The sequence below is a fragment of the Gadus macrocephalus genome, chromosome 20, assembly GCF_031168955.1.
Source record: "Gadus macrocephalus chromosome 20, ASM3116895v1".
Classification (NCBI taxonomy): domain Eukaryota; kingdom Metazoa; phylum Chordata; class Actinopteri; order Gadiformes; family Gadidae; genus Gadus; species Gadus macrocephalus.
Genome location: NC_082401.1, coordinates 18,027,968 through 18,049,042, shown reverse-complemented (window position 1 = coordinate 18,049,042; position 21,075 = coordinate 18,027,968). Strand labels below are relative to the sequence as shown.

General features: G+C 44.4%; 2 protein-coding genes across 2 annotated transcripts in view; both read right to left on the bottom strand.

The window, feature by feature from the left end:
• pth2ra (parathyroid hormone 2 receptor a) overlaps positions 1–1,457 on the bottom strand; it is a 55,277-nt gene extending 53,820 nt beyond the window's left edge. The window contains exon 1 of the mRNA XM_060040265.1: positions 1,029–1,457. Coding sequence (XP_059896248.1) covers positions 1,029–1,112 — 84 coding nt within the window. The 5' untranslated portion in view covers positions 1,113–1,457. The remainder of the gene's footprint in view (positions 1–1,028) is intronic.
• A 6,054-nt stretch (positions 1,458–7,511) lies between these two features.
• On the bottom strand, positions 7,512–15,033 carry gjc4b (gap junction protein gamma 4b). The gene is made up of 3 exons (XM_060039914.1): positions 14,528–15,033; positions 9,609–10,807; positions 7,512–9,011 (listed from the first exon to the last, which is right to left on the bottom strand). The coding sequence occupies exons 2-3, from the start codon at positions 10,768–10,770 to the stop codon at positions 8,998–9,000; spliced, it is 1,176 nt and encodes a 391-aa protein (XP_059895897.1). The 5' UTR covers positions 10,771–10,807; positions 14,528–15,033; the 3' UTR covers positions 7,512–8,997.
• Positions 15,034–21,075: the final 6,042 nt, after the last annotated feature.

Genomic DNA, 21,075 nt, shown 5'->3' with positions numbered 1-21,075 from the left:
AGTGGATGATGCGGACAACCACTTTTGTCATTGTGTTGATTGTATATTTCTGGGAAGTCTCCTGCAGCTATAATGCACCAGTTGCTGCAAGCACGTTACCATGTCGCCACCCTTGCATCACTCACTTTCAGCAACTGTGCTCTGACTTTGAGAGACAGGGACTAGTCACTCAGCAGTTGTGTAACAACAAACCTATTTTTTTTTTCTTCTTTATGCCTCAAATAGAATGATCTCACCTCTTCAACAATCCCTTACATATTTATTTTTACTTAGGCATTCAAACATATTTGTGCCAGAGGCAAATAGATGCAAATATAAAAAATAGAGTAACCCTAAGCCTATTCATAGAACATTGACTTCCAAATCATACTCATATTGGTGTGTGAGATCTGCAGAGCTCTTAATAGCAAATGACTAATGCATATATTATTTATTGTTATAATGTGATCTGAAGGAAATGAATTCCACAATATGAATTGGAACAGGAACATGGTTGGATTTCTAATCATTGATCAGAATCAAACATCATTTTTACCCTGTTTATTTAATTGCATTGATTAGTTCCCTTGAATAACGTATTTGTGAAAAGCACGTGGCTGATAATTCTCTAAATCGTAATTTCTTACATTAACAGATTAAGGATAAGGATTGTGTGATTCCATGCGACTGTTATTCCATTATTTGTATGCAAATCAGTCAGTGGTATGTTGGAGCGAGATGAATTTTGTATTAGTTAAATTGGGTTCAAGAAAATAATGGACATGTTTGAACTTCGTACTTCGAATAGGTCTAACGTGTTCATATCCCCTGACTGTGTTACCCGATGCAGGTCTGCACCCTAGAGTTGCTGTTAAAGGAGGTTGCCTAATAATAATGATAGATATATGTAAGAACCATGCAATGTAAGCAATATGAATGAGTACGGATACAATGCTTTACAATGCGTGAATTTGTTGCTTTGTGGAGATGAGTCAAAGCCCAAGTTTTCTGAACACCAAAAGTGGACATTGATCGGTTCAAATCCCTACCTGCGCCTCAACCAAAGTCCAAAACAAGAATAATCTGGCGAGAATCAACAAGAGGGGGTTCCTCAATCCGACAATGTTCTTCATCTCCGAACGATACAAATCCCAAACTTCACTTATAAAAAACGCATCATGGATCGACACACCTTCTTAGACCACTCACATCAGAAACAACTCACTAAAACAGAAACAAAAACGATGCTAATGTCCAAAAAAAAACACACGAAAGAATTGGGATACTCTTTAAAAGTAAAGGTCAGTATAAAAAAGGTTTCGCAAAATGACGACAAGAGTAATCCGTCTGGGCGAAGAGATCCCGTTTCCAGTCTCCCGGGGAGGACCCGTAGCGACTGTGGATGGTCGTCATGCCGAAACCCCCGCTCATTGCCTGATAATGACCACTTCCCTGCTCTTGTGCTGCTGTTGGTGTTAGGTCTCAACTCAAAAACCCGATTTATAGGGTTCCCGTTACGAGAGCGCCCTACGTCACGCAGAGGAAACGCCCTCTTTTTACTATGAGGAGAAACCAACTGGGCCGTGCACTTTTCGGTCCCCAGTTCCTTTAGGCCCACATGTAATAATGTATAATTTATTCAAATGTAAACGGTCACAGAGAGAGCTCAAAACCAGATTAACCATTTTTTTCTCCCTCCAGCAAGTTAGTTTGCCAATACTGGGATAAGATTACGCCTTGAACTAAACTTTCAAGGCGATCCTGTTGAAGCGCAAACACACACACACACACACACACACACACACACACACACACACACACACACACACACACACACACACACACACACACACACACACACACGCACACACGCTTTGTTTTTATATATATATTATAGATATTATTATTATAATAGTGTATATCAATGTTGTTGTAAATTGATGAAATTCACTTAAAAGATGGGTTGCATGGTACTGATATTTATACTGATGCCCTTGTATATAATGGCAAGTCAATGTCAAACAAAATTTGTAATAGAATGAGCGTATGCATTTGCACATAATGAGTACAAAATGAGTGTGGTCTCCACTATGAGAAGGATCATATTAGTTATTATGTATTGATGGGAAAAAAACATCGAACTGTTGCTGTTGTTGACTGCGTCGGCAACAGTTTATGTAATGTCCCAAGTGATGTTTATTATCCCTGTCTCGACGGGGGATTCTGTCAGCATGTAATGCTCTCAAATTTCTGGCCCCATTCTTTCAGCATCAAATAACATCTTGATTACTCTCGCTTGGCTTGAACCTGGGTTTACGTATGACAGATAATGAACACTAATCACAGTGGCTTGAAAGCGAGATACGTCGTTAAGGATGACTATCTTAGTGGCGACGCAGATAGCCATCATACAATTCACACAGTCCTTCACATAGTCTTTACGGGTGTATTTTTTTTGTTTTTATTCAGATATTAGCTTCTTCTTCAGGGAAGGAGGGAATGCAGTCGGAGTTTGTTGCAACAATTGTGCAACAAATCCATACTGGAAAAGGAAGCCCAGGGCTCAGAGCTCAGGGCTGGGAGACTAAGACTCATGATCACCCAGAGCTCAAAGACCATGCTCAGAACTCATAATCACTTAGAACTCAGAGCTGAGGGCTCAGAGCTCAGGGCTCAGAGCTGAGAGCTGAGGGCTCAGAGCTCAGAGCTGAGGGCTCAGAGCTCAGAGCTGAGGGCTCAGAGCTCAGAGCTGAGGGCTCAGAGCTGAGAGCTGAGGGCTCAGAGCTGAGAGCTGAGGGCAGTGAATTCTAAAAATGTACTGGAATATGGCCGACACATGAAACTTGGCTTTGCGGTATTGCATTTCTTAGTTGTAACTAGGTGAAGCTACTGGGCTGAAAGAGGCAAGATTGGACGTGAATGGGTCAAGCTGTATGGATTTACGATTGATGGGGCTCCAGCTATGACAGGAAAGCACAAAGGAATGGCCTCTATGGTGTGCCCCAAGGTGAGGGAGAGTGGAGGTGAGGCTGTTAAAATGCACTGCATCATCCACCAAGAAGCACTCTGTGCCAAGACCAGCTTGGCGAAGTGATGAACACTGTTGTGAAAACGGTCAACAAAATTTGAGCACGAGGACTCGACCACAGAGAATTTCAAACTTTCTGAAGTGATGCTGAATACGGGAACCTGCTGTACCATTCAGAAGTGCACTGGCTAAGTCTTGGCTCTGTGCGAAACAAATAACAAATAACGTGCACACATGTTTATGTGTGCACGTGTGCATGAAGGACATAGCCTCGGGGTTGTAGGAGAGGTAATTGTCTATTGATGAAATGGGACCATCCCGCTCATAGACTGTCTTCGTGCTGCTCCATTCACTTCTTTGATCCAGGAAAGGTTACCCACAGTCCAATTCAGAAAATAACTTTTTTTCGTTTTCCGCATGGCCCACGCTGTTGCTGGGCGAGGATTACAATTTTGTCAGTGCTACGGCTCGCGCCTAGGGAAAACCCAATAGCGATAGCTATTGGCTTCTATGTCGTATAAGGCGAAGCCCCTATACGACATAGAACGGTGCACTATACTTCAGCACCACGGACAGCACCCATAGCGACCTGACAGACAAGCACAGCCTCTCGGTTTTCTTCTGATTATATCTCCTCCGTTATCACTTGATCACTCATGATCTTGTATTTTCCCTTCTCTAAAACACATTATATATTTTTTATTTTGGGTCCAGTTAAAAAGTGCTCTGCTGTTAAACTGCTGTTCTAATGAAGAATTCTTGGTCATCCAAGTAGTGCATTGAATTTCACTCCTAATTCATGATAATCAGGCCTAATGCGATAGATTTATTTTCCATGGTAATTATTTTGTATTTTATTCTCTTATTTTTGAAACACTGTAAATGCTCAGTCTGCATTTACCCTGGCTGCTTTTTATTGTATTTTGAATTTCACTCGTTCTGGTCTGATCATTTTCCTGTATCAATTCCCACCTGCAAACTCCAGTCCATTCCATCCCTCCATCCACAAATAAACATTCCATCAGCAGATTTGTATCATGATGCATTTTCATTTTAGGCAAAGTATAAGACAATACTTTCTTCACAGTATAATTGTAAATGGAGTCATTCAAGTAACAATATTCAAATACTAACATTGTTGGGTAAGACGGAATTTGGTTTTATCTGAATCCAGTGAAACAGATTGGTTGTTTTAGCTGATATAAAAACTTTCAGGTGTTTATATACGTTTAATTATTTGGCAGACGCTTTATTCCAAAGCGACATACATAAAAAAATACATGTAAAACAATCACTGTAAACATTGAATAATTTAAGGAAAGAATGTTGTTAATAAAAGTAAATACAAAATATCAATACAAAGTGTCAAGACAGAATAACTCTGCTGCTGCAGCAACAGTCAGAGATACAGTCTATGAGGTAAGATATATAGATATCTAATGTATTCATACATTGTTTATGTAGGATATATATGTATATATAGCCTAATCATTTATTATTTCTTCAACTTAAAAATAGCTGACCGGTTTTTTCACCCTTCTCTGGGATTATGTTACCAATTTTGATCTCGGACGTCTGGTCACTTATAGCATAATAATATCCTATTGCTGTTAATCCAACTATGAATAATAAAAAACGCCAAACCATGTGTCCTTTATTATAGCTACACGTATGACAATACGCATTGCTCCTGTCAAACGGATTACACTGATTGGCTGAAAACGAGGGAGGCATCTGATTGGCTACAGAGAGTTCCTTGTTGAAAAAAATGCATTTGTGAATCTATCCACGTCAGGAGAGTCTCAAAAATCCACATATAAATACAGTCCAGTTCACACACAAATGCAAACAAGTTCAAAAATGAATGGCGTCTTGTTAATTCAAATTGAACAGTTTGTATATAAATGTAACAACATCCAAATACATTTTTGATGAAAATTGCAAATATCTTTTTAATTAATATATTTATGGATTTATATGACATTTATTTTAAACAAGGCATATTTGTGTGTGGAGCAGAAATGTGTTTGTGAAACGTATTTTTGTTTATGGATTTATTTTACATTTAGCCTATGCATACCGATATCCATTTGTGTGTGCATTGAAATGGATTTGTGAGAAGAGAGTAATTTATATATAAATCACAAAATACATTTGTAAATCCTTCTCTGTGCATTCATCAATGAGACTTTTGACCCCATATCGATGAGCTGTTTACCTCGCTCGGTGAGCAGCGCTCTGAGTGCGGGCGCGCAGAGATTATTTGCGCGCTCGCAGTCAATATCTACGCTTGTGAAGTAATAAAATACGCCTGAATGCATGTTTTATCACATTAGTGCTTTATAGCACTCCATAGGCCTACATTATGTCGCCATACATTAGTGCTTTATGACACTAATGTGTCGCCATAACAGAGATGGAAATAATTGGGCTGGCGAGAGCATCAATGTAAAATCTACAGTAAAAAGTTAAACTTCACGTTCCCCACACTGTTAAACTGGTATCTGGTCGGGCTGATCTGACGTTGAGAACTTCCGACCAAGTTCAAGAAGTATTTGCTTACGGGTAAACAAAGAAAAGTTTTAAAGTTAAATCCGAATTAAACATAGTTTCAAGCATCGAGGAAAAATAACGGATAGCATTGTGTCAATACAGGACAAACTCACCTTAACCTAAACCTTCCTACCTACATCCATCGGTAAACGATGTGGTTCTCGTGTGTGATGTCCACGTATAAATTATACCGTAGAGTACGACCGCGAGGGGGCGACAAACGCACACAGATTCAAGCGCTCTCCGAATCGGCAATACATTTATAATACAACAATTTACAAAAGTGATTAATTATTTATAACAATAAAAGATATCCACAATCAATTTAAATAATGATAATGAAACGTTTCAGTTGGTTAAACGGTTTTATGAGTCATGTGAGGTGACTCATAAAAAAAAAAAAAAAAAAAAAAAAAGCTGTGGCTTTTGCTTCAAAGCTTGAAGAGAGGCAGTAATCTTTACAATACTCCCAGGCAGGCACATCTTTCAACAACACACAGTTACTTTTTGTTGGTTCCCTGCTGCGTTAGACAAAGAGAGGAGAAGAGAGATATACATTTGCATACTTGATAAGAAACAGCCTTTCGACTCATATCAAAACACTTATAGTGGCTCGAGTTGTAGCTATCCTTTCAGTCAACTGGCAACAAGTGCACCACAACAAAATGATTTAAAGGTACATTTTGGAATTAAAGCTGCAGTAGGAAAGATAGCCATAGTTCAGGTTTAAATTGGCAATCCGGTGCTATCTATCATAGTATGCTTGTTTTTTAGTTTTTAAAAGATGTGCTGGACAAAAGGTTGTTAAAGAATAAACACTTAAAGAGCAGTTGGAACAAAGCTTGTTTTTACTAGTTTTTTTCGGAGTAAAAGGCCCAGTGCTCCAAATAAGGACAATTTATAAAATGAATACTGAAGAAAATCTGGAGAATCATGCAGAGATTAGATTTTTGTGGGTAAACAAAAATACATCAGAAAATTAGATAAATTGTTTACTTGAAACTCAAGCGAGCCATGTTTGTGTTTACAAAGCCTCAAACATCTTCTTAAACGTTCCTTCGCATTTCATTGAATATTTGGTGAGGTTTCTCTCTCCTCACAGCAGCTTGTTTAACAGGGAGCTGACAGATGGCCTCCATCCGGTTTAAGATAAAGTTCTCATTGTCAGTTAGTCCATCTGGGACTTAAGTCTGGACAAGGCTGGCTCCAAATGCTATTATTTTCATAATGGTTATTCTATTCAGAATCATAAAACTATTGTTCGAAGTGAGAACATGGGATTCAAAACATCTATAATCAAGGTGTTTTGAACACTTTGGCCTTCAAACAAAAAATGTAAACATCACAAAATCTAAAAAGGGAGTTTATTTTATGCTATGATTATTAGGGATAGCAGTTGAGTGATGTGCACATAGGGCTAGTACGCTGCAGTTATAGCTAGTATCTATACATATGGCTCGTATCGACACATATGGCTAGTATGCTGCAGGTATGGCTAGTATCTACATGTATGGCTAGTATCTACACACATCACTAGTATGCTGCAGGTATGGCTAGTATCTACATGTATGGCTGGTTTGCTCTAGGTATGGCTAGTATCTACATATTGGCCTGGACAAAGGTCTGGCTCCAAAACTGTAGAGAGCTGGCTGCAGTGGAGCTTTAATGCAGAACAGCCATTGGGGGGAGGGGGTCCGTTCTGCCCAGGATGGGGGCCATCTTGTGGGAGACAGGAGATCTGACCAGCTGCTCCTCTAATTTCACCTGAAGCCAGGGCCGCCAAGAGACTGCAGGGTGCCCGTCAATTTTAAATGTAGTCGACAGAAATGCAGGTGCAGGTTTTCACAGCACCAGAACCGCTGAAAAGATGACCCCTTCAAGTTGATGAACTGCAAGCTCTATCCCAACATGTGGAGCAAAAAACAACATTGAAGACACTAGAGGCAAGAAGTTTTGGTGTAAAAAGTTTATTTTAAAAACTAACCAGTAAAATACTAGCAATACAAACGGGTATAAAAAAGGGTACCAAAAAAGCAAGTTTGAAAAAATAACGAGATGATTCAGAATACAAAAAACGGTGGCAGCTTTGGTCGCCAACAAAGGCATTTGGCGGCATTTGGCCTCTCATGGAACTGAACGGAAGTTTTATCTTTCTAACCAAAACCCACAGCTTCCGTGTTCGGAGAATACACTCAACGGACACGTCACTCAACCGTCTGACAAGGGGCCTTGCTCTGCCCCATCACCCAAATCTAAATAACTTAAAAGAACATGGATGTCTTGCGGTGTGCAGGTCTTTAATGCGGCCAACCGGCAAAGACTTCTGTTGAAATGTAATGCTATCATGAACTACAAACTTTAGTTCATCAACACTGGCCTAACGTAGAGTAGAAAGAACTCAAGAAAAGACAATTTAGTCACCTCAAGGCGAGATATTTGCACTGAACCGTTATGTTACATTTTTCGGAAACAGCTTTGATCGCTTCTTGGAAAGATTTAAGACGTCGAATCGAAGAAGAGCAGCGTTCTCAAAGCAATAGCACAATCCGCAACAGTTGCTTCAGGAAAGATGTCAGAATACAAAAACATAGAAAAATAGCTTCAAAAAGTATCAAAGAAGGCTCGTTTTTTTTTAAACAGTACAAAACAGACACTTTTTTTACACACATTTCAAGCATTACCCAGGTTTTTTTTGTTACTTTGGACAAAGGCACCACAATCACCTTCCAGTTTACAAGATAAACTTCAAAACACTGGTGTAGTGCCAAAATTAAAGTACCGTACAAAAACATTAAAAAGATGGTATAAAATAAAAGCACGTCTTTCCTCAGTCACTACTAGTAAATATATATAGGCCAAACTACAAAGCACTAGAGAAACAACAACAAAAAAGGAAAGCTTTGCATGGATTTCTCTTTCGTTTAGGTCTAAAAAAGAAAAAGAAAAACTAAGAACTTCCAGTACCGGTTCAAGCTGGTATCTCGTCAACAAGACTTCCAGTTTTATTGTTTCACAAGCTGCACCTCACCTGGCGGACCCATTATCGACGCCCTTCAGTCAAACTGGTTTCATTTTGAGAAGGAAAAAAAGGAAAGAGGTGAGGTGTAAACATCAGTGTGGGCATAAGGCAAGCCTGAGATGTTGATGGTGCGCCCAGAGTCCTCCCTTGGGCGTAGGAGGGTCCAGGTGCCGTGTCTGTGCGTTGGGGAGCATCGCTGGTTGGGCTGGGGGTCTCCACCGACTACCCGGGGACGCCCGTGGATACGGGGAGGGGGGGGTATATGGGGGGGTCGTGGGACAGCAAAAGACTTTCCATGTCGCCTTGCTAGTGCGTCCGGATTCCTAAGCCCAACTTCTCCAGACAGTTTTCCCTTGTGTTTCCATCGTATTCCCTGGTGCGTATCCAGGACCAACAGGCCCAGGAGGAGATGGGAGATCTAAGCCCGCAAACCTGGAGAAGAGAGTGAGAGAACCATCATTTAAACATTAGAAAGGCAAATCATGGTGCAATCCATTCTTTCTATGTAGTACTATTTATTTGTAGTAATTATTATTCATTTCAGTGTGTGCAATGGCCGTGTTGCGCCATAGAGAAAGAACAGACTAAAGCATGGAGGAGTTAGCCATGAGTGCAGTAGAGTGACACACGAGGAATCGGGAATGAACACAAAACGGGCTATTTTGATTTGGGCGATTATGGTTCTTATTCCTAGGGCACAGCAGGTGAGCTGAACCGTGAAAAGAGTCCTGGCGAGATTCAAAGATGTATGAGTGGCCTGCACAATCAAACAAGTATGGGAGCAGCACAATGAAATCAGAGCACCGCCGGCTGCGAGAAGAAAGTAGCAAGTTCTCTTTTTTATCCCTTTTCAATGCCTCCATTTACTATGTGTGAGTGCTTTTACAGTAGCTTGACTCAGGTGGTCATGAGTCAAGAGGCCATTGGTCTTCTTAACTCATGCCCTAAGAAACAACCAACGAGACCAATAACCAACGAGAAAAAGCAGCGGCTTATAAATACAAAATAAATCCTAAAAGGTTCGCTCACCTTTCTCGCAGGCGCCGCCCTCCTTCTCCTGGGCGAAGTTGAGGCGGTTCTGCTCCACCGCCGTGCCGTTTGACTCGGGGCTGCTGCTCCGCGGCGGGCTGCACTCCTCGTGCTGGTAGGCCAGGTCCAGGTGCTGCTGGGCCAGCTTCAGGTGCCGCCGCAGCCGCTCCAGCTCCCGGGACGACGCCTCGTCGCCGAACGACTCGCGGCCCGAGTCCGCCAGGTTGTCCCGGAACACGATCTTCCCCACGGGGACCTTCTTCAGCATCGAGTGGTAGCCGGGGGGCGGGGCCGAGGGCTGGCGACACATGGCCGCGGCCCTCTCGGCGGCGAGGGCCGCGTGGCGCGGGGTGGCCGGCGGCGAGCGGGCGCCGCACAGGCAGTCGCGCATGCCGCTGACGCCCAGGTGCAGGATCTCCAGCGCCGTGAAGAGCAGGCACAGGGCGCTGACGCCGTACATGATCAGCAGGAAGATGGTCTTCTCGGTGGGCCGCGACACGAAGCAGTCCACCGTGTGCGGGCAGGGCGAGCGCGTGCACACATACGACGGCGCCACCTCCAGGCCGTACAGGACGTACTGGCCGAACAGGAAGGCCGCCTCGAAGGTGGCGCGCGCCATCAGCTGGAAGACGTACACCTTCATGAGCCCGTCGCGCTTGATGCGCCGGCGCCCGTCGTGCTTGCGGCACGGCTTCTCCGGCGCCTTGTCGCCGCCGGCGTCCTTCTCCAGCTCGATCTCCTCCAGGATCATGGGGTCCTCCTCGCCGTTGTCCTCCGCCTCCTCGTAGTCGCGGTTGGCGCCCCGGCTCACCACCGGCATGCGCTTGCGGGGCCGCGGCTGGTACTCCGAGTCGTCCATGCGGGCGATCTTGTGCATGGCGAAGCCCAGGTACAGGATGGTGGGCGTGGTGATCATGATCACCTGGAACACCCAGAAGCGAATGTGGGAGAGGGGCGCGAAGGCGTCATAGCAGACGTTCTCGCAGCCGGGCTGCTGCGTGTTGCACACAAACTTGCTCTGCTCGTCGTAGTAGATGGACTCGCCGCCCACCGCCGTCAGCACGATGCGGAACACGATCAGCAGCGTGAGCCAGATCTTGCCGACGAACGTCGAGTGGTTGGAGATCTCGTCGAGCAGACGCGTCAGGAAACTCCAGCTCATGGTGCCGCCGGGCCGCGGGGGAGGGGCCTCTCAGGAGCTGCGGCCAATCGGGAGGGAGAGAGAGACATGAGTGACAGATTGACTAAATGATTCAAGCATAGTCGAACGTTGCCTGGCAATGGACGATCGCGTCAAACGATGACGTTGGAAGGTTCATGAACCTTCGCCCTCATTCATTGAGCGCCACGAGACGAAATAACATTAAACATAACACTTATTTTACAAATTACATTTATTAGCGTTGCTACATTTATATTGTATTTAATTTTTTAATCGCATTTATCTAGTAAACTGAGTGTATTAACACAAGCTAGCTATACTATGATACACTTTAAACACTCAGTTTACGAAACTAAATTCAATACAAATATATAAAGCAAAAAAGTGCAAAAACAATCTGTATTATGTAATTTAGAAATACAGAAGCCACTACAGATGTGTTTATCTTGCAAAAAGGCGTAAATCCCAAAAATAATCATCTTTATCAGAGATACACACATTCCCGTATCCAGAATGACCACGTTACACTAGACATTTGATAAAACACTTCATCAAATGTGTGTTCACAAGGAAAACGGGCCTCTTCAAATCTCCCGTGTTGTAATGTGCACTCTTGTCCACTAGGTGGCGACAATGGCTCATTCGCCATAGCGGGACGTTTCAGGCGTCAATCATGTTGAGTGTAGTATACTTCAGGAATAGTACAAGCTGGCAAGCGCACAAGAATTTGTCAGACAATATACAACCAGATCCTGCTTCAACACGCAGAGGCAGAGGGGTAGTCACACTGTTAAGTAATGCACGGTCATCATGAGTGTGGTGTTGAAGTAAATAAACCAGTGTTCCTGCAAGAACCAGATGTTGCGTCTAACCCCTGAGGGGTAAAAAAAGGATTCTGCAACATATGCCGACACCCAACTTACTAAATGTCATCTTTTCCCACAAATGGTGGGAATAGTGTATATTTTAACTCATTGTAAATGAGCCCAACGTGTGGAGGGTTTAAGCAGTGTGCGACACCAGTGACCTTGTGCAGAGATACACGGGTCAGAGTATAAACCTCACATTCTCACGTTTCCTCAAATCACAGACAATTTTATAATAAAAGTCAGATGGTTGAGTTCAAAGACTTTATAAACTTAGAAAAGTGAAAAAAAAAAAGCATAAAGCGTGGGCTCTGCCATGGCTTGGTAGCCTTCAGGCCAAACCCATAATGTTGAGTCAAATGATTCAAGTTGAATATAAACAGGTCTCATTCCAAAAATCTCTTCAGATTGCGGTACGGTTGTCTTTTGAAGGGGGGCCCCCAAAAATTTGGTCAGTTAGCATGGAAAATCCTCTTCCAAACTCTGCACCCTTCAACCACACATCTAGGCCTCCTGCACTCACCACACCAGACTGAAACATATCGACACATAACACAAGAATAACACACAACACACATGTCACGTAAAATAAGACGTCATAAAGAGACAAGGTTTCACCCAATCGCTCTACTATTACGCTTTTATTTGCATCTACAAAGTTAGAGCACCCCAACCCCCTACCCTATATAGGGGGTACACTATAGGCCCAAGGGGCCTATAGGCTACACAGGGCTACTATAAAATGTGATGTGATTCACCAAGGTAGAGAACAAGCATAATACAGGAATCGACGGAGGGCCCTCTTGAAGACAACGGGGGACAAAGCAGAGCATTTCTATACCGCCTATAGAAACCACATCACCCATCAGAGAACCGCAGCAATTAGCTTTAATGCACTCACAGCGATTTGATTGCCGCCACATTGAAAATCACTTTCCTAATTACCGAGGTGGATACTCGGCACCCACATGGAGGCTAAGCTGTGCAGACTGTGATTAATGGGGATAGTGAATGCAGGAGAGAAGGGGGCCAGCATGGCTTTGGACCAAAAACATGAGGCACCCTCGTGTTATAATGCACAGCTTCATTCAAATGCACGAAGGAGACTGCGTTTTTGTGCATAATGGTGTGGGTTGGTGAAGGAGCAGGTAAAAAGGAAAAAGACAGATTCCCATGCATTCACGGCCTAATTCACTGAGTAGGGTTGACCTTTATCAGCCATGTGCTAGGCCTATACAAGCCCAGGAGAAGCTGAAACGGGGTCCTTTTATATCAGTGCTCCGGAATCTGTCACAACACTGAACCCCAATGTCTGATTGCAGAGAGTTGCCTGCCCCATCGTAGACGGCTTTAAGACAGCCTTATGGGAAGCGTTCCTTTAACATTACAACTTCAAAGTATGTACGGAGCCGTTTAAATCGTTGAGATTAACATCCCGACCACGCGTTCTCTATCAGACAGAAAGTGCGAACCAGGTCTTCATAATGTAGGTTAATTGCTAAAGATTGCTTCAAGCAAGAATGCAGCCAAAAGTGACATTTCACCCAGTGTTAAGAGGTTACAAATTGTTACATACGCAGGCTATACGTGTGCAAACTGACTTTAACGTAAGACGCAAAGCGTATTAGTTGCACTCTATACAGCCAAATTAGTTGTTTAAAATGGAAACGAGCGCCACGTCTTAACAAAAAATATTCAGATTGCGGTTCTAACGTCTTTTGAAGAAGGCCCCCCCGAGTGTTTCCAAGAAGCCAGTGAAGCACAGCAAAACAAGATGAAAGGTTGGCATCCAGTTTCAGCAGTCACGAAAAGCCCCAACATCTCGTGTCCCTCCCCCAACACCCGCACCTCCACATCTGGGAGAGTACTTATCCTTCATCTATAGACTGTACGTGAGGCCCATGGACGAGGTAGCGGTCTCGACCCACACCAGGAGTTAGGCTTATAACTCCATGGTCCCGGCGCTTCCTTCCAACGTTCTTTACACTTGTGATTCTTTTAAGAACAAACAGAATGGTGGCGCGTAAAACCCCGTCAACGGCCAATATAGGCGACATACGACGTCCTTTGAAATAGTCCCTTGGCATAGGGTTTGGTGTTACAATTCCCGTTGTAGGGGAACCCCAAGCCCAAATCCAAGCCCATCATTCCCAAACACACACCGATGGTATCCAATTAGCGGGGCGGCGGGTCAACAAGCAGGGTCGCTGAATGGGGGATGCGCGCTCCTCCACGCACACGCTTCCAACTGTTGTCCTGATGAAGCCACCGAGGGGAGAGTAACAAACAGTCGGCTCCCCGTGGATTGTAACGTTTCAATAATGATTAAATAACGATTCAAACGAAACTTGGCCGGTGTTTTTCTATGCATAAACATCGATACAAGTAGGTACAACTATACGGAGCTTCCCCGGGCACACGGGTGCGTGTCCAGTGTCCACGTCTATAGACGAAACTGCTGCAGCGGGACATTGTGGGGGAACCGACACTATTTAACAAGCACTGCACGCATTCGTAGTGTAAATCCTAGATAGTCTAGACACGGTTAACGACGTACATTTTAAGCCTTTTTATGATCTAATGAGGCTTGGAAAAACGTTGGTTTAACGATAAAACGAGCAAGGATTAGCACAGCAATCTCTCCGGTGCGCGCAAACACTGCCCTATCCCGGGCTTCACCCATCATGCGTACGTGGTTTAAAACACTTATTCATTCGACTCAAACCCGGTAACATAAATGGCTTCTTTTTTTTAGCACAGATGCACAGTGCACCTATAGCGGATAGTTTACATATCAACTCATCCCGGTGAAGTTAGCACAGGCTAGCGCCGTCTCCTGCTGGATGCTGTTCGGCGTCTAGCAGGCTTTGTCTGCTAGTAAGGAGACTTACCTTAAAAAATAACGTGGATTCTCCGTCCACCCCAGCTGTTTAGAGGGTCTCCCTTTTCCAGCCCTGAAGTTTTCCTAGGATTTATTATAGCTTTATATCTCCAGTGTTGTCTGCGCCATGCGGTTAGCGCGTCCTGCGTGTGTGCGATCGACTGGGAGTCTCCGTGTGTACTGCGGGTGAGACAAAGAGTAGGCTCCCCACCGGTCTGTTCCCCCTTTTTCTCCTCCTCCCCGTTTTGCTCGGGATCCCCACCCCCTATCTGCGCAAAGGAGGGGGAAAACGAAAAGCCAAAACATTCCTGATGCAATCCTGCTCAGTTCACCGGATTTCAAGGATTTATTTTCCTTTTACACAGTAGAGTTTGTCGTAAGTGAACCCGGTCCCAGAACATTAATAGTTATCATACCCCTAGTGTGATAATAGTTTGGCTCCAGCGGGAAATGAATGAGAATGACGTGTTGACTGGATGAAGGGCATTTAAACCTCCTCGATTAAAAAAATTAAGGTAAAACGTGAGAGGAAGAATAATAAAAATAAACGGTCAATTTCGAGAAAGCCTAAGCGACACTATTTTTTTACACGCATTTGGTTGTTTTAGTAGGTTTGATCAATAAAGTCCTCATAATTATAGTTTAACAGATCGCATCGTCATATTGGCAGTCCAAGTTCAATATCGTTATGTGGAAAACAACAGTTGCCAGTTAAAGGGGCAGTTTTATATCTCGTGTCTTCCTGCAGAGGGAAGGAGTTCGGAAACTGGGGTTATCTGACTTGGATTTGCTGTTGCTCACACTTTATTTGGCATCAGCGGTGTGGGCAAAAGTGTCTGCCTTTTCTCTGTCACTCTTATCTCGCTTACAGTGGTGGGACCAAAAGGCCTGCTGTAGCGTCCTGTAGAAAGTCAGCCATATATATAATCCCATCTGAAAACAACAAGAAGTTACCCAATATAAGCAACATAACGTTTACAGCAATATTAGTTTAGCTAGGTTGTAGACCTATTGAATTAAAACACATGAATCAGAAATGTATATGTATATTATTTATACCTATTTGCATGTATTTTTTTTATTTTATTTATAAATATATATGATTATTCCAATAAGTGTCTCAATATATGACTTACTTCTAAATGATTGTATTTCATCTAAAGTAGGTATATACTACTTCCCATCATCTGCTGTTCGTATGATAGTTGTGTCAACGACTAGTCTGGTCGAGTTGCGACTCAATATCAAACTCAGACCAGGTCAATTTAAATACATAAGGAGGACATGAGGCTGTCTTGTTAAGTGCGTGATTTACTCCCCGACTCCCCTTTCTCTCCCGTGAACTAGAAAGACAGTCCGGTGTGGCCGTGATGAATGGCCACACTCAATAGTAGAACAGTTGTCCTCCTTAACAGCAAGGTCCCAGAATCAATTTAATGGTCTATTTGTCTTTACATGGGAAATGTCTTACCGTTAGCATGTGCAGCGAGACATTAAGCACCACCACACTTAATCAAAGGTGGGAGTTGAAATCTCAGCAGGGTTCATGGAAATACCCCCCCTTTAATAACTCCTGTGCTGGCCTATGCAGCTTCTTCCTCAGGGAACTTTAACCTTTATTGTACAGTATAAGGTCTAACACAAATAACAGGAGGCCAAACTACATACCAACGTAGTTTGGGTTAATCTAAATAGCATTTATTTCCCTCAAAACTATTATTCCGATTACTGTTTGTTGGGCCACTGAGACAAAGGACAAACTTCCAGGCCGCAGAACCTTGCTGTTGTTGTTTATAAATACATCCTATTCTAGTACATTCTGCTGCTCTCTGACCAGGGCTCTCAGAGAATGCCTCCCCCTGGCACCAGCCCAACAGTTATTGTGCAATATCGGATTCTGCTGCAAAGCATGAGGTCTGGAAGTGAGGAATGCACAATGACCATTACCCCCCCCCCCCCCCCCCCCCCCCCCCCTCCATCTTATGGTGAGGGGTCAGGGAGGGAGGAGGGTGATGGCGGGCTGCACAACCCCCCCCCCCCCCCAAACCCCAAGTATGGTCCCATTCAGGGGTGTACCAGTTATTCACATTCCGTGTCTCACACACATTGAGCGCCACCTCCAACCGCCCCCACCCTCATTCAGCCCGTCACCGTGACCCAGAAGCAGGACAACAGAACTTCTAGTACTGTTCTCGTCATTGTGTCTACTGAGCATTACTTGTCATTTGAGGAGACGCTTGTGATTTCAGATAAAGGGAATAAAAGGAGAAGGTAGGGGCGAGGGCATCTTGCTTTATGCTGCCGGTAGGGTGCGGACGATGGGGATCGAACCCCGCTACCTTTTGTTTCGTCTGGGAGTCAAACACTAGCCAGCTACACTATCCTATTCTTTATATGTCATCCATTACAGCCTTGATTGACAGCCTGTGTTGTCGTTCTTTAGAGAACAAGATCGCTCACCATGATGTTTGAATGCCAACAACAGTTTGCACTTGACCCTTCCAAACGGCGCTGCCTATTTTGGAATTTCTATAACACCATAATATATGAATTGGGTAAATATAAAATTACAATCCCCTAAGGTATTTTTCCTATATTTGTGCCCAAACATTTATTTGTGGGCTGTGTTACATAATAATCCCAGATTCCTGCCCCGGTTTTCCAACAAACAGTTGAGTATTGTCAACTATAAATCATAGCATGGTGATTGACAGCTTTGATTTTTAAAAGATTCAAATATCCCCCCCCCCCCCCCCCCCCCCCACACACACACACTCTTTGCAACGCTATGTCCCGCCCAGCCTCCACTATTATGCAGACGCCTCATGAAAAATGTTATTCCACTTCTGTTGGATACAGCCTTTACTATTCCCTTTTACTTTGTGGGCTGCACAATATGGGCGATGATGTTTGACTCCCCACAGAAAGAAGGAGAGAGAAAGAAACTGGGTTCCCCAATGTCCACTGTCCATCGGCCTTAAACAAAAAGGACTTGTGTCTGAATTTAATCTTGAGTAGACATGTATTCTCAATCGTGAAGAGTAGCACTAGTTTCCTGCCTGTGGGTGTGTGTGTGTGTGTGTGTGTGTGTGTGTGTGTGTGTGTGTGTGTGTGTGTGTGTGTGTGTGTGTGTGTGTGTGTGTGTGTGTGTGTGTGTGTGTGTGTGCGTGCGTGCGTGCGTGCGTGCGTGCGTGCGTGCGTGCGTGCGTGCGTGCGTGCGTGCGTGCGTGCGTGCGTGCGTGCGTGCGTGTGTTTGAGACTGTGTGACTTGGTGTGTGTGTGTGTGTTAAACTCTGTTTGTTTGGAGGAATGTGATGTGTGTGTATGACTGTATGATGTGTTCGTCTGGATTACTTTAAGATGTGTTTTTGTCTGGATGACTGTATCTGTGTGAATGGAGGACTGTGTGTCAGTTAGTTTTTTTTTTTTATTGATGAGTCAACAAAGTGCCATATGGTAGAGAGCTCCTCTCCTCCCTCTGGTTGACAGTTATTATTTCCAGAGGTGAAAGACCAGATGTCTCTCTCTCTCTCTCTCTCTCTCTCTCTCTCTCTCTCTCTCTCTCTCTCGCTCTCTCTCTCTCCATCACTTCTCTCTCTCTCTCTCTCTCTCTCTCTCTCTCTCTCTCTCTCTCTCTCTCTCTCTCTCGCTCTCTCTCTCTCCATCACTTCTCTCTCTCTCTCTCTCTCTCTCTCTCTCTCTCTCTCTCTCTCTCTCTCACTCTCTCTCACCTAATTTATTTATTTCTTAACCCTGTTCTCCGTCCTAAGGTAGGTCCTATGGCATTCAATTCACACATCAATGCAGTCATCGTTGAACCTCTGGCCAGGAGTGGGGTTTGAACCTCATGGTCAAGTCATGCTTCTGCATCGAACTGGCGCCGTAGGTCTGTGCGCCTCTTATACTCTCAGGGAGATCGATGGTCCGCTTTTGTCCCTCCTGCTACATCTTTGGGTTCTATTATTAAAGATGAGTCGATGGCGTTCCTATAAATGTTAATTTGTGTGACTCATCAATCCTCAGATTATGAAGATGTCGGCCCTTTGCTGAACTGCGCTCTGAATCAAAATGCAGAACACTCAACTCAAGCACCACTGTAGGGACCCAGGATGTACCTCTGTGCTGTCATCTGGGACAGAGGTGTGATTTGGCTCCTAAAGACAGCCCTGGTGTGTTTCAGGGCTGGGACAGGCTGCATATCTAGGGACAGGAAGGGATTCCATTCAACAGAAGAGAGCCATAATGAATCACCCCCGCATTAAGATTTCCTTCCTCTCGGCCACACACGCTCGTGCATACACACACACACACAAGTTCACAGATCGCACAAAGCAGTGGTGCAACTGGTTTGTTGCGGAATGCTTGTGCAACAAGTCCCTTTGAGACGGTTGGTTCTGTTGGAGAGTCGAGGAAGTGGGCGAAATGCGGATCATGTCACACGTAGACACAAGGCATTGTACTATTAACTGTTACTTAGCTGTCTTTTCTGCAACGTGGCCTGCGGTGAATTCAGATACGTACGGCACACTAAGGAGTAGGGGTTAGGCTAGCTTCCTGTTGAAGGATGCATGCTAGCCTACGGGTGGAAGGTTGAAGTTGGAGATCCAAGCCAGTGCCCTCTGCTCTTTTGTATTAAACAGTAATGAAGATATGTAGCCATACATAATCATATCTATTATCATCTTCAAAGGTTTGAAATACACATTTAGGAGACCTTTACCAGGCAACAAACAAGTATATGGATTCAGTGTGCTTCCCAAGTGATACATGCATTCCAACTTTCCATATACTTGTATTGATCAATGTCTTTACTAATGTCTGGAAATCTGACTTCATCAGTGCGTTCATCTTGGCAGCCGCGACCCTCTAGCCCTGTTGTCTCTATAATGTCTTCCCAGCATGCCCGCACCTGCAAGCTGTAAACACTAAACAGTACAGAGGTATTTCAGGTCTTTGAGTCAGTCGACCGAATTCTTCCTCCTCCTCCTCCTCCTCCTCCTCCTCCTCCTCCTCATCTTTGGGCACAGCATATAATCCTTTAACATGCATTCTTGCGGCGGTCGCCCTGCCAACGTCCATGGGTGTGCATGAGGTGCACATGGTGGGGGGGGGGGGGGGGGGGGAACTGTGTGCAAAGTTCAACTGGCGACATTCCCAAATGATTCACGGAAAAATGACCATGCGTTTCTTCGGAGTAGGAAATACATTTCCCCCCCCCCCCTTCCTTGTTTGTTTCCTTTGTTAATGCTTTGTTTACGCAACCCTGCTCCTGCCTGCCTGTCAACAAATCTATATCCTTCTGTTTTTGTTTTTTTTGTCGCATTTTTATGATTTATTAAAGAGTGAGATAGTTAGGAAGGTACGGGAGATCGAGGGGATGACCTGCAGCAGAGGACCAGGAATCGCACCCAGGTCGCTGCGATCAGGACTGAGCCTTAATAGTACCTGCTCTACCCGATGCGCTAGCGGGGTACCCCCCCAGCCTGCCAACAAATCTGCAACTCACCAAAAATCACAGATATATATCACCGATTTTGAGTCATGATCCAGCTGGGGGTGGTTACTAGAAGCCTTTGGCTGCACCTGTGGGGCTGTCAGGCCGGCAGCCAAGGCCATGCCCCGGTCCTGTAGCACAGGAGTGAACCCACATTGGAAGGCTTCTTTTCTATCTGTGAGTTTTAATGCCAGCAACACTAATCTGTCCCATCTGTGTTGTGTAGCAGTCCATGTCTCTGTCACTCTACACATCAGGTCAGCATGCCTTTAATCACATTAATCCCTAAATGAACTGGTGAAGGAAGCATAGGAAAGACCACAGAATAAGCTAAACTAGATACTAATAGACAGGGAACTGGAGAAAAAGCAGAGCTGGAGTGGGAGGAAACCTTGGAGGAGACTTGAAGAATGTTAGACAGATAGAGACACCTAGATATATAGACAGGCAGACAGACACATAGATATATTAGCAGACATCGAGACAGAGAGACACAAAGATATGTAGTTAGACAGACATAGATATAGGTCACATGTATAGAAAGACATGAAGACAGACCGACCAGCCGACTGACAGAGGATGGGAGATACTGAGCTGACGGGATGGTCGTGGTTCTGGCAGTTGTTGTTGTTGTTTGTGTGTGTGTGTGTGTGTGTGTGTGTGTGTGTGTGTGTGTGTGTGTGTGTGTGTGTGTGTGTGTGTGTGTGTGTGTGTGTGTGTGTGTGTGTGTGTGTGTGTGTGTGTTTGTGTGTGTGTGTGTTTGCGTGAGTGTGTGTGTGTGTGTGCATGCGTGTGGGTGGTGTCTCCACATAAAAATTGTCCAGTATTGACCACATACAAATCAATTTGTCTCGCCTTTATTCCAAAGATCACATCTATTTGCTAATTAACAAAGGTTCAGTATTGTATTTTTCTGATGCTCCCAGCACGTTAGCCCCCCCCCCCCCCCTCCCCTTGAGGTGGTCTGGAGCTCACTCAGGTTACAGTCCTTACACACTCCACGTGGAGCTCACAAAAGGACCCCTCCCCCTCTCTCTCCTCCCCCACGCCCGCAGCAAGGGAGG

Bases quoted from the DNA above. Each gene is read 5' to 3' on its own strand.
- gjc4b (XM_060039914.1), bottom strand. From the start codon at position 10,770: ATGAGCTGGAGTTTCCTGACGCGTCTGCTCGACGAGATCTCCAACCAC.